General features: G+C 37.1%; 1 protein-coding gene across 2 annotated transcripts; it reads right to left on the bottom strand.

Moving 5' to 3' along the window:
* Positions 1–286: 286 nt before the first annotated feature.
* LOC116253072 (protein GET4) lies at positions 287–12270 on the bottom strand. Of its 2 annotated transcripts, none has more exons than XM_031627806.2 (13): positions 12134–12270; positions 11961–12049; positions 10645–10724; positions 9314–9392; positions 7138–7219; positions 6174–6327; positions 5485–5575; positions 4548–4631; positions 3076–3122; positions 2870–2998; positions 1568–1652; positions 1162–1242; positions 287–709 (listed from the first exon to the last, which is right to left on the bottom strand). In XM_031627806.2, the coding sequence occupies exons 2-13, from the start codon at positions 11991–11993 to the stop codon at positions 683–685; spliced, it is 972 nt and encodes a 323-aa protein (XP_031483666.1). In that variant the 5' UTR covers positions 11994–12049; positions 12134–12270; the 3' UTR covers positions 287–682. The 2 variants fall into 2 exon arrangements, with proteins under 2 accessions (XP_031483666.1, XP_031483668.1); XM_031627808.2 differs by having other exon boundaries at positions 11961–12044; positions 12134–12203.
* Between the last annotated feature and the right edge of the window lie 1239 nt (positions 12271–13509).

The following is a 13509-nucleotide window of genomic DNA, read 5'->3' as shown; positions in this document are numbered from 1 at the left end:
ATAGCAGGCCATGTATCATTGGAGATGAAGGATTGGGTGGAAGGCTTCAGCCTTTTTTGAGCAGTAGCTCAAACTCTACTTACCCGAAGGAGGCCTCATTACCTATGAGTGCGAGGACATGCCTCTGAATTTCCAACCTCGCCTTTGATGAAGCCAAGAGAACAATGAAAAGTATGATTTTTCTTCCTAATGTCAGATTCGTAATTATCATGCCGGCACGAGAGGAGCATCACACTTACAATACAGAGGGTCTGAAGAGTGCTGGTGTTCAGCCCATCTAGAAATGTGTCTCTAAAGAGTAATAACCAATGTTTAATGGATCGTGTTAGACAAGTAACGACTAGAAATCAGATAGTGGTTGAATTCTTTCCTGCTGGTTTCGCTAATAAAGGAAACTGCGGCCTACTTCATAGCAAGCCAAATAAGCCGCCATCATGGGGATTATATTCATGCTTAAAGCTCACATAATTAAATGACTAGAATTCAAAATACAAGAGGTTGATCCATATGCCGAACCATGACTCATCAGATGATTGAAACAGCAACCCTTACTGAGACAGCTTCGCATGTCTTCTTGGTCCAGCGTGATAGTCAGCAACAACAGAAACTTGCCAATGGAAAAGTTTCGAGTTCAAATCCTTTCATGTACAGTGCGCCACTTAAGATATCAAATTCAATATACTCATGCTACCATTTCACCTCCCATCATCTGAAAAAGTTGAGAAGAAAATTTGACTTGGCATATGTTGGATAATGCAGCTATAGCATCACGTGCATCTACCTAATAAACCTATGTTGCTTACAAAAATTATCCACTACAACAATTTCTAAGAGAAGAATGTAGCTAATCACTCCATGCACTTACAAGATTATCCATAATGGCTATTTCTTGCAACAGAAGAGAATGAAAATACGAGTCCAATATAATCTAGCATAACAGCATAAGATAGCTGAACGGCAAGCTATTGCATACTTCAGTTCAGAACCAGCGTTCTTGATTCCATTGCCACAACTTTGCCATTGCAGAATATCCGTCATGCGAATAATTTATTTATCAAGTGTCTTTCGAAAAGGGCACATAGAGATACTGCCCCAACTGCCTCGGTGTCATGAATGAGCAATACTAACGGATAGAAATAGTAAAGGCAAAGAGGGTCTAACCTTGAAAAAGTCCCCAAACATGCCCTGTAAACCACTTCTTTTCTGTAATCCGTAAAACCGTTCAGCTATGCCATCTAGCAACTGAAAAAGAAAAAAGGCAAAATCGAGCACAGATAAGAAGGCAGAACTACGCATTACAACTACAATAGCAAGGTTACAAATTCAACAAATAATACTGTTATTAGAAACGTAGTTTTCCCCAGTGTTATCCTTTGATTAGTTTCACAAGTGCAAATCATGCTCATGACTTTACAAAAGGATAGACTTCCTTGAAAAAAGGTACAACTCCTATCTCCCATTGACACCATCTGTAACTACCATTAAATGAGATGTTCACCCTAACCCCAAATTCATCAAAGAGGCTTGGAAAAGTTAATAGCAAGAAGCAATAAGGTAAAAAATTTACCTCATCAAATAATGATTCTCTATCTATGCTGCTCTTATATTTTTGTCTTAGTATCTTAAAAAGTGGTACAGCTTCACGCTCCAATCTACCCAAAAACAAATTCCATGACAAAAAAGGAATTAGATCAGATTGGAAACTTCATTATGTCCATGATATACTTTATATGATCATGACAGCAGCTTTACATTCAAATATCATACATAAACAACTTGAAAGGTTAAAAAGGTCCAAGCATCTGTTAGGAATGGAGATATAGGGAAAAGATTTCCTTATCAGTAAATTCACATAAACATATACACAAATTCACAGGCAAATGCCAAAATTAATCATTTTTTACTTACCTTGGATATGGATTCTTCTAGCTAGTATTTGGGATGTGGAAGCGCTCGAAAAGGATAAAAGAAAGATGAACAAGGGAAGGAGTGCGAAAGTTGATGAGTAACTTATCTCATCCGTTCACTGGAAATAAAAGTGAGAAACAATCGTCCACAGGTTTGTTGAGGAATTAGTTCATAGGCTAGTTCAAATTTATTGTAGCAGTTCTCCATTGGAAATAATGTCCTTAGTGCCTTTTGATATTATTTTATGTGCTTGAACATCCATGAATAATCAATAGAATGAGAAGGAAAAACTTGTAAACACTTTCTTCAATACAGTAATGTTATTCAAACAGGTTAAAAGAATTTACATTGATGACTGGATTTAATAAACATGAGGTTCCTTGCTAAATGCTGTAGACATGATGGTCATGTCCACATTTGACTTTGTGATGACTAATCAAGAAACTGTATGATTAGTTCACAAGGAAGATAAGTAAAGTTAGCAATTCATGACCATTATCATATTAAACACCAAAAAAAGGAGGATAGTATCAATGTTATATGGGACCATGCTGTTAGCAAGAATTAATATCCATATCATATACATTAGGCTTGTGCATAAATGTAGCGTTCCACTGTTGAGCAATTACAAGCTTCATACTTGCCGGATGGCAGTATAAATGCAACATACTTAGACACAATCTTCTAAAAAGCAATTACATGATGAAACCCATCAACTCATGTATAGCGCCGATTAACTAGAAAGCAAAATGAGCATCAAATTTGGAAAAGGAGATTCATGATCCTCAAATTTGGCAAGTTATCATGCATTTCAATTCACATAGCCAAAGCAACAGATTGGAATTCCATTTCCTAATCAACAAATGGGGCTCTGTACACAATCAGTTTACCAAACTACAGGGTAAGCCTCTAATGAAGGAACAGGGAACAAAGGTAATATTCAAGTAAAAGCAATACTTACGTTTGCAAGAGATAATTTACAAAAGTCATCAGTTCTGTAGATGGGAATTCAAGTTGCTTCAAGATTAGTTGCTTTCTCATTTCATCTACAAGGAAGTTAGCATCTCTCAAGTTCCCCAAGGATAAGTACCTGCACATATATTGCTTTCACCTCAAACTTCACTAGAACAAATACATGTTAAAAAGCAGTAAAGTAAATTATTTTACATTAAAACAGCTCGAGCAATGGCCAAATCATCTTCTCCAGGATAGCACTGCATCAATAAAATTAATAAAAATAGTAAACAGATAGAATCTAAAAAAAATGGATGATAAATTTTGACTATGCAAAATATTTACTTCCAAAATTGAAAGGAATAATAGAAGGTTATGAGAAACTTCTGTATACAGATACAGGAAAACCAATTAATCCTTATTGTAGTATTGACCATGTCTCAATATTTGGTCCAACTCACACTTGATATTTCAGTGATGGTTTCTACTGCATCTAGCATAAGATACATTTCCTTTTCATGGTTAGGGCTATTCACAATTATTATATTGTCTGATTTTGCTTAATGAGCTTCTACACATATTATGGTAACAGGTTAAATAACAAAGAAAAGAACGACCTTGGCCAGCTTCAGTACCTTGTGTAATCCAAAGTCCATTAAGTATCAGCAATCTTGTCTGTTACCATCCAAGCAAAATTTAGTGGTGAAGCCAAAAGGGTGTTTATATTCGTTTATGCTATTACTTCCATTTTGCTCTTTTTCCCATGAATGCTAGCACTGAGAGCCCTCGTATCACTGTACATATCATAAGTTTAGCTCATCATTTGCATTGAGTAGTTACATTGTCTATCAAAGGTTCCCCTAAGATTATCCATTAAGTTTTATTATTTGTGCTTCTTGCTGTTGAACTTGCTTCAATTCTTAATCTTTCGTCTTACTCTTGAGAACCATGGGGAGCTTGGGGCATCTGAGGTTGTTTGATTTGAACTAACAGTGACAATTTGTACTGCTATTTAGATGTACTGTTAGCCTCCATGCACAAACGGCCTACTTCCAGTGTCCTCTTAGGCCAGATGACGGCTCTTTAGATTAGGTAATTTTGAAGTGATTGAACTGTTTTTTGGTGTAGAGTGTAGAGCCAGAGCCTTCACACTAGCTGCAGTTGACCACCTGAACCTGGTAACTCTAGGCATGTGGTGGACCAACAATTGAGATTACTTAAGACTTCCATTTTGGTTAAGACTTCCATTTTGGTTCACCAGATTACAATCTTCACCATGATCAGAATCATCTGATCTTCTATGTTCTTGCTACATAATGATGTGCCATAGTTGGAGAGTGGGTCGTTTGACCAAAAAATTCATTTCCTTCCATATATTGATCTTCAACAGCATCGGAAAACAAATGCAAAAAATAATAAATGTTTAAAATACTGGATCGAAATAAGCAGTGGAAGGCTCTGGCTCACAACACATTCATTGTCAGCATGTTGATGGGAGCTTACAGCTTGATTGCTATACTCAAGAACTAAGATAAGGCCACGTCTCAGTTTCCTTCATATTCTTTTTGATTTAGTAGTTCTCAGTAGAAAAAGAAGATGCAATCATAAGAGCAATTTGAATAAGGCAGAGATAAATATTAAATTGGAGCTGCAAGCGGATATTATCATTCTAAAATCTGTCATACCTTGCCCATGAAATTCACCAGTATTGAAGCAAACTTCTCAGGGCAGTTTCCTCTAACAAAATGCATTGATACCTTCACCATATCCTACAAAAAAAGTTGCAAACTCCATTAGCACTTCCAAAACAAACACAACTAAGTACTGCATCATAAAATTTTCCCCGGCAGTGGTATAATTGCAGCTTGGTAAATGCATATAGAGTATTGTTCTCACATTTTAACATAGGGCTAAAAATTGTACCTAGGATCAGCTGATACTAAAGCAAATAGAAAGTACATGTCTGAAATTGAATACATATGCACCTACACATGAATAAATACATCTTGGAAAAGTGTCAACTTGACCGGCCTCTGGATGCTCTCAGGTCTGTGAATGGGATGCTTAAAGTAAAAAAGGAAGGGTTTTCCTTTTTTATTTGAAAAACTCAAAAACGCATACACCACACTAAAAAGGAAAAGCCAACACAATTGTCAGCCGCTGTCGAGCAGCTGAGATGGGCTGTCACCGTGACTCTGATTTATCAGAGTCACTGTCTCTCTCTCTCTCTCTCTCTCTATATATATATATATATATATATATGTATATGTACATATATATATATATATGTACATATATATATGTATATGTACATATATATATGTATATGTACATATATATATGTATATGTACATATATATATGTATATGTACATATATATATATATATGTATATATATATATGTATATATACATATGTGTGTGTGTATGTGTGTGTGCGTGCGTGTGTGTGCGTGCAGAGCAAGAGATAAAATGTCTGAGTGAAAAACATAGCAAATGCAAAAGACACATAATCTGAAATAACATCACTTTATTGGTTTAATCATTGACTGGATAATAGCAGCTGAATGAGAATAAAGAAACCTGGCAAATCTATCGTGTGTGCAACTGCTTCTGGACCTACCGGTTCAGGAGATTGAGAGTACATGTATTCAGCCAACATATCATGCAGCTCTGGAGATCCCCTCCTAGGACCACCAAATTCTGCAGACCACCTATTTATAACATAAAAAGTTAAAAGGCTAAATATTTTACCTGAGGTTGCTCATAGAAAAAACACATGAGATTTAAGCTAAATATCAGAGGGAAAAGAGATAAAGCAACTGTTCCAGATAAAGTTGCGACACAAATAAAGGACTTTAACATCCACAGGAAAAAGTATAGAGATTTACCAAAAATCACTTCCTCACAAATAAAAATAAAGATGAAACCAGAAGTATTCAAGAAGAAAAAGTATCCAATGTCAAAATATTACAAAGAACAGGGGATATACGAATTGCAGAATCTGGAAACATGAATCACAGAAAAACAATTAGAGCAAATCCCTGTTGACTGGTATAAAAAAGAAAAATACGAAAAGGTGAGTTTACAAGAGAGAAATTTTGAGCAAATCACTTCCTGTTCGAGATTTTAAAAAAAATTGAAGAGATGTGTGTGTGAGAGAGAGATCTAAACATATGTATATTTAGTTTTTTTCACAATATTTAGCTTTTTATTAGCTATTTCTCCGAAATCATCCCTCCCCCCCCCCCCCCCACACCACACCCCCAAAACAAAAATTATCCTCTCCTTTCTGAATGCTAGGATGACTACCTAATGGCTGCTTTTAGAAATGATGAGCATCCCTCGACACGTGTCTTTGCAGCAACCAATGCCTCTGAGAGCTTTTGCATGTCATCATCATCGTCCATTAAGTGGTGTGGCAGAGCAATTTGAGGGAAATCAGCATATATGGACCTGACACGATCTGATAAAAAAGCTTACAGCATGATCATATTGGCAAAATCAACTCCTAACATGAAAGACAAAATCAGTAATAGTGGCCAAACAACATAAAGGTCATTACCTGGGCAAAATGGAGAGAACAGAATCATATCAAATATTAATTTTTGAGTGCAAAACCAAATCCTAATTCCTAAGTAGTAATATCAAGAACATTAAGCAGCAAAAGATCCAGTTATTTATGCTTGCATAGAATGTCAACCACTTAAACAAGAACAGCCCGTATCCGTTTCTCTTTGTCTTTGTGCGGCAAGCAGAAATGAATGATAAAGTAGTTGTATATTACATGAATGATTTTCTCAAGGAAACTGCATGTATTTCAACTGAAGTTGGCTGAAACTTGGTCAAAAGCTAGTTTTGCAGACCATGCCTGCATGAATGCATTGGAGTGCATGTGAGTGTACGTGTGTTTGGTGGCCATGCTTCTCAAAATTTGGGTCAAGGCAATCTTGCTTAGCTCCTCAAGCCCTACAATTGGTTATCAACTGCCTACATTCAAGGGAACAAAAGAATACAGAAAAATAGATGGTAGAAAATGAGAAAACCCTGAGAAAATGAAACAACTAGTCAATACGAAAACACAAGCACAAAATCCTTGATCCACAGTGGTGCCTACATTCAAGGGAACAAAAGAATACAGAAAAATAGATGGTAGAAAATGAGAAAACCCTGAGAAAATGAAACAACTAGTCAGTACGAAAACACAAGCACAAAATCCTTGATCCACAGTGGGCCACAATACACCAGATATAAACATAACAAGTAAGAAACTAACCAAGATTTTCATGCAAAAATGGATATTTCCCCTTGACAAGTGTCTCAACAAACAAAACAGCAAGTTCAGCCCCACAAGTGACCTAGGAAGATGTAGAGGGATGAGTAAATATGGCATCTATTTGAAGAAAATTGAGATCATGAAAAATGAAAAGCTGACATGTTGTGTAATCTGAAAACAGAGAATGTGATAAGCCTGAAATCCAGAGCCCAGAGTACTCAAGCAACATAAGATACAAGTAATGAGAGCAACTACAGCATTGATGATCATCATTTATTCCCTGCGAAAAGGAATGAGAACAAATAAACTTCAAACGAGGAACTGGCTATCATGATTCTTGAGCCTGCTATAATTCCGTGAGTGGAATTCATTTTTAACTAAAAATAAGCATGTTGAACTACCCCTTGGCTAAGATCCCCTTCTTTCTTGTCAATAGTTCACCAAGCCAAACCCTCGCATTTACAACCTGACATGAATCACCAATCAGACACTTTAAACTTTAAAGTTTAATATAATTCTCCACCAATTTACCAGGCTCCTTGTTGCTCATTGATTGAAGACCTTCTTCACCAATTAGATGTAAAGGTAGAAAAGAAATGCAATTCAAGTTACCACATTGAACTTCTCATTAATTCATAGACTAGGCCTTAAGTGTCCCCCTCCCTTCGCAAGAAAAGCAACTGCATTTTTCTAGAACATTTATTTTCTGCTACAGTCTTGGATTCGTTTACAGATTGTTCTTTTTGTTCTAGATTCTTTTCTATTAGATTTCCCTTGACACGACATAATGATGAATGATTTTGATAATTGTTTTCTGATTTGAGCCCTATCTAAGAGGGTTTGGTATTTTCCTGGCTTGTTGTCATACTGCGAAGGCTGAGCTTTCAGTTGTTTTCTTTTTCAGGTTTTGGTGGACCCGGGGCAGCAGGTTGAGCAGATGGCTTCACTCACGTCCTACTGGGGAGGTTTTGGGTTTTGTTTTCTTGTTTAGTGCTGGCGCATCTTGGTTTATTGGTATTGATGTCTTGTTTTTTGATAGACATCAATCATATAGTTGGAGCATTTTTGTTATACACATAGATGTGGTTTGTATATACAAAATGGTTATATAAATGAAGGTTCGCCCCATTGTTTTGAATTGCTTGGCTCATCTCTTTTGAACTGTTGTGTAGTCGCACCTCGATGCTTTATGTTTAGAAAAAAAAAATGTTTGGGTGTCAAAAGGTCGGGGTGTGACATCCCTATCTTGATTTTATTTTCTAGGATTTCTTCTTTGTTTCAGTATATGGAATCAAGTTCTCGGGTGAGTATATTTTGCTTTCTCTAACTAGTTATACAGCTTTTAGAATTGACTTAGCATGTTGAATGGTATCAGTTACCATGTATTGGATCCACATCTTACTGAATTTCTATACCATCGACTAGGGTCTAACACCTTTGCCATTGAACCAACACAACCCCCTCCCAACCCTCCAAGGGAAAACTTGATTCATAAAAAAATTATAATTTATCCCCTAAGTTTCCCAAATGAGATTACAAGTTTCCATTAAACACAATTTCCAATTTTTTTGAGATATCAAGCTCGTGCTGAAGCTGCTTGAGAGTATCAATTTCATGCTTGAATTTGTCAACCTTCAACCTCAATGACCCAAACAGCCCAACCATGTCAAGATTCAAAGCCCTAAAACTGCTTCTCGTATGCCCTTCCATTCAAAAAGGTTCAGGCAGGTCTCTAGATCACTGATTGATCATCTGTTAGTAAAATAAAAGGTCACATTAGCTACGTGTCAAGTACCACCTTATAATAAGAATCATGGTGGTCCACAATCGAGAAGCCGATCGTACCCTTCCAGACTCATAAAGACTTGCATGCCTCTTTCTACTATGAACTCTTTAAAGACCAATTTAATGTATTCATATATAATGTCAATCAGCAATTGGCCTGAATGATCCCCCCCAAGAATTAGAATTTGAACATCATTCATGGCCTCACTTTCAAAATGAGAAATCCCAGTTGTTCTCATTGATTGCTCTACCATGAAGCTTTAAGATGTTGATTATGAAAAACTGCAGGCACACTATAACATTGCTTCAGAAATTAAGAAATGCATAACAATGTATTGTCCAGTTAGGTGTTCATGCTGGTACAAAATGTCTGAATTAATAAAAATATAACCTGGTTGTGTTTCAGTTGGACTGAAGCACCAGACTGGAGGATATCTAACGCTTCCCCATATTTTTGAGCTGTAATATATCTGTTCAATTCAACAGCTAAACACTTAACAAAGAAATTAAGTCAAGAAATTTCGTGTAATTCCACTAAAGACACATTCATGAAGATACACCAGTGCAAAAGAAGTGTTGAGGACAAAAAAGTAAAATGAAAATTCTACAGAAAGTATGCAGGCCATGTAAGCACAATCAAATTCAAACCTTTTGAAGTTTTACTACAAAGATGGCTTGACTTCAATATGTATTTATGTGCTTGTGCTTTATGCTCCTATGCCTAAAATTTATGGAATTATTGTCCAGGATCCTTTGATTAGGATCCACGCCCACACTCTGAGCATATCCCTTTGTGTTTCTAGAATCTAGACCCAAGCCTTTTCAAACTTGCAGACCAAGGTCCACCTCCACAATAATGCCACGCAAAACAGTATGAGATTTGATATTACTCTTTCAGGGAACACACCATGGGGTTGATAACGAAACAGTTGGATTTAGATGGTTAAAGACATGTGGACTCTGACTTCAATCAACAGGAGAGAAACAGATGAAGATTTCAAGAACCACAAATTTTAATGCTAATAAGCACCATATTTCTACATCTGCATCCTGTAAAGCTCCATATCTATTCCATAGATGGACTCGACACAGTCACATTGTGTTACCTTAATGCAGTTTGGATTGCACATAACTATACCAGAATGTTTCCTCATCAACTAGCCGGTTTAATTGGACTCAGGAAATAAGGGAAAAACAAAGTGAACTTTCATGTATTGCTGCTACAAATTACAGACTGGAATTTGGATAAGGAGTTATGCCATTCAATTTGTACGGCTTTTGTGTCTCATTTCAAGGTTGAGGCTTCGAATTTTTTTAACATTGGTTCAATTTGGATATCTTCAAAGGTCAATTTGTAAAATACAGCAAATAAAGATATGTAAAATAAAGCAAATAAAATTTCAACTCATATTTGAAGCCCAATATTGCAAATTATGGAAAATTTCATCAGCAACTCTCAATTCCAGGCATTTCTCACTCTTCATAGTTCATGAAAGCTCAATTAAATCTCCAAGATGTCTATAGTTTGACATTATTTTTTGCATGCTATCAACATCAGAAAGACCTATTATTAATATGAGCACCATGTTTCCATTAACAGAGACATCGAAGCTAAGATCCTTTGAAATTATTCTCGTGGAACCATAAAATTGCTGAAATAAAACAAACCACAAGATACTGGAAAAGGATGACAGTTTCATTGAAGAATAATATGTAAAGTACCTCGTATGTATAGACTTGTACATCTGTTGTGCTTCATAATACTTCCCAGCTTGCACACTTTTCTCTAGCTTCTCAAGTGTCTGCATGTTAACAACGGTGAAAAAAAACCAGAAAAGGGTCATTTTAAAGAATCTTTGTGATCATTAAAGAACTTATTTTAGTTCATGTTCACTCTCTTAACATTTTGTTTCATGTTCCACGAAGTTTGTGAAACTTTCTGTGAAAGTTCAACTGATAACATGGTAACATTCTTATTCACATTAGTGACTTCCTCTGCTGTATAAAAGGACAACATTTCTACGCCCAAACACAGCATCGCAAATAGCTTTTATATACAACGTAACAAATACATTTGGCCATTAATAATACGGTCTCTTCGTAAAGAGTTCCTGGCAAAAGTAAATGGACTACATAGGTGAGGTGCCTCCTCGCAAGACATGGATAACATAATCCTTAGAGGCCTTTTTGCCCGAATGGTACTCTTTAAGACATCAGGGTTGCAGCAAGTTGATTTTCCCCATCACAGGAACACATGATTATCTTTTTATTTATTTTTGAGGTGCTTTTTCTTTCGTTGATGTCTACAAGGAGTCCAATTACTTCAATGATTTTTATTTGACTCCATAATCTTAAAACCAGCCCTGGCACCAAATATTGGTGTAATATATACCGTAAAAAGGATGCCCCTGTCGATGAAGATCAATCGACTGCATTCTCTGCGCCAAGTTGGCAGTCCCAAGCAGTCGCATACTGCTTATGATCATGTGAAATATGGCATAACCAAACCCATAAGCACTCCATTACCTGGGTCTTGGTAGGAATAACTTGTAAAATATAAGGCCATAAAAAACTTTTAGATCGTTACAAACGCTTCAGAAAATAGCACTCGATTAGTAACTTTTGGATCTTTTGTCAAACCCGGGAGGGAGGGGAGGGGGGACGAGGAATCTAAATGACAAAACACATGGTGCAACGCCAAAATAGTTATTTACGGTTTAACGATTTCAAGATTGTTGGACAAAATAATGACTGGAACTCGTGTGCAAAAAACACAAACATACGAACAACCCCTAATTCCAGACACCAATTTTACGTCCACTGGTAATTAGAGAATGGTGAACAGATGGCGCACAGAAAAAGACTGGTGGCTGAAAAAAGTCGATCACACCCTCGACGAGACGAACGTACACAAGACACCGTTTCTGGGTCAGCGAAGAAACAATGACAGAAAATGAACCGGAAACAGCAAACCGAATCAACAATGGTGGAGAAGAGGGCGATCGAGCAGGAAGAGGTAAGGAGAAGGAAATATGTACCTTGGCGGTGTTGGCTCCAGCAGCCTTCCTCATTGTTTTGTCCCTCCAAAACTCTTGAATCCTCGCGCCAAAACCTGTACTCTGCTGCTCTGCCCAGATCAAGATCTGTCAATCGCTAAAACGATTTCAACGTAAATATCCAAAAAGTTAAGTGAGAGAGAGAGAGAGAGAACCGAATTGATCGAGTCTTCCGACGTCGCGAAGAATTGGGTTCAGCCGGAGCCCCGTGAGGTAAATCGAACCCGGACCATAACCCGAATGTTTTGTGACAATACTTAATCCCGTGAGGCAAGGTAATGTAATGTCCCATTCTGCCATTCACGTACGTAGGAAGCTGGAGTGGACCATATGTTGAACCCTGAGGCGGAGGCATATGTGGACGTGTGGAGGCTATTGCCCACACAGGTGCGCGTATATATATTCATATATATATTCATATATATATTACCCACACATGCGCGTGTATATATATATATATATATATATATATATTTAACTATAACACTTAAGTAAGGAATTAAAACCTGGCCTCTTATATTCATACTAAAAAATGTTTTAAACAAAATATGAACTTTTTAATGTGTTTATAAATACTAATTTAATTTTTTTACTATCAAAATTTTGATGTTATAAGAGTAATTCATTTTTTATTATAAAAAAATATTATTTAAGCAAGAAAACGAGTAACTTAATACATGTTTCTCACCCAATTGCTCTTAAAATCATATCTATATAGTTACATTGCAACTGGTTTTTGTCTCTTACTCAATTTGTTTGGCTTTTATCAAATTTCCTTGTATATAAAAATCAATTGGCAACTTTAGCTTTGTAGAGTTATCTAACCATATAACCAGCGTTATTTAATGAACAAGTAAAAAAAAAAAAGTGACAGGCATTTTCATTGTTTAACATCAGTTCACTTATTTTTTCATATTTTTATTTCAACTATCCACTTATAGACTATGGTAGTTAGATGACTGGATAAACTTTAAATAGTCAAATTCATATATATACATACATTCCTCGAAGTTCTGATGTCATCTATAGATATCAAACGGCTTTCTTTTTTTTTTTCTACTTTTTATTTTGTTATTATTTTTTAATAGTCCTCAAGGTGGCAGAGGGAAGGAGGAGGGGAGAAGCTCTGCTGGCCTACAGCGGCGCCTAGGCCATCGGTCGAGGCTGCTGTCGATCTGTGAAAGGGGGAGAAACCTTTCCTTTTACACACTAACATGACGGAGGAAGGGGCAGGAGTTTCTCCCCCTCCCGCCGGCCGACAGCGGCTGGTACCGCCTAACGGTATGTGACCGTTGGGCAGCGGCATCGTTGTCATTGTCGACCGGCAGAAGAAAGAGAAACTCCTCCCCCTTGTTAGGGAGGACATTGGGAAGGGTTTCCCCCTTTCGTCGAGTCGACCAATAGCCTGGGTGCCGCCGTCTGCCGGCGAGAGGGAGAGGTGCCCCTCCCCTTTCCTCTAAACTATAGGAAGGAAAGAAGGAGGGTTTCTCCCCCTTCCACCGGCCAACGGCCTGGGCGCTGCTGTCGGCGT

Source organism: Nymphaea colorata, chromosome 4 (assembly GCF_008831285.2).
Source record: "Nymphaea colorata isolate Beijing-Zhang1983 chromosome 4, ASM883128v2, whole genome shotgun sequence".
Classification (NCBI taxonomy): Eukaryota; Viridiplantae; Streptophyta; class Magnoliopsida; order Nymphaeales; family Nymphaeaceae; genus Nymphaea; species Nymphaea colorata.
Note: the sequence above shows the minus strand (reverse complement) of the source record. Positions and strands in the feature narration are given on the sequence as shown.

What these genes read in the sequence shown, in the direction of transcription:
- LOC116253072 (XM_031627806.2), bottom strand. Translation starts at nt 11,993, where the DNA reads ATGAGGAAGGCTGCTGGAGCCAACACCGCCAAG. An exon ending in TCCAACTGAAACACAACCAG is followed by an intron (nt 7,220 to 9,313) that starts GTTATATTTTTA and finishes ACATCTTCCTAG; the next exon opens with GTCACTTGTGGGGCTGAACT. An exon ending in TTTCTAAAAGCAGCCATTAG is followed by an intron (nt 5,576 to 6,173) that starts GTAGTCATCCTA and finishes TGTTATAAATAG; the next exon opens with GTGGTCTGCAGAATTTGGTG.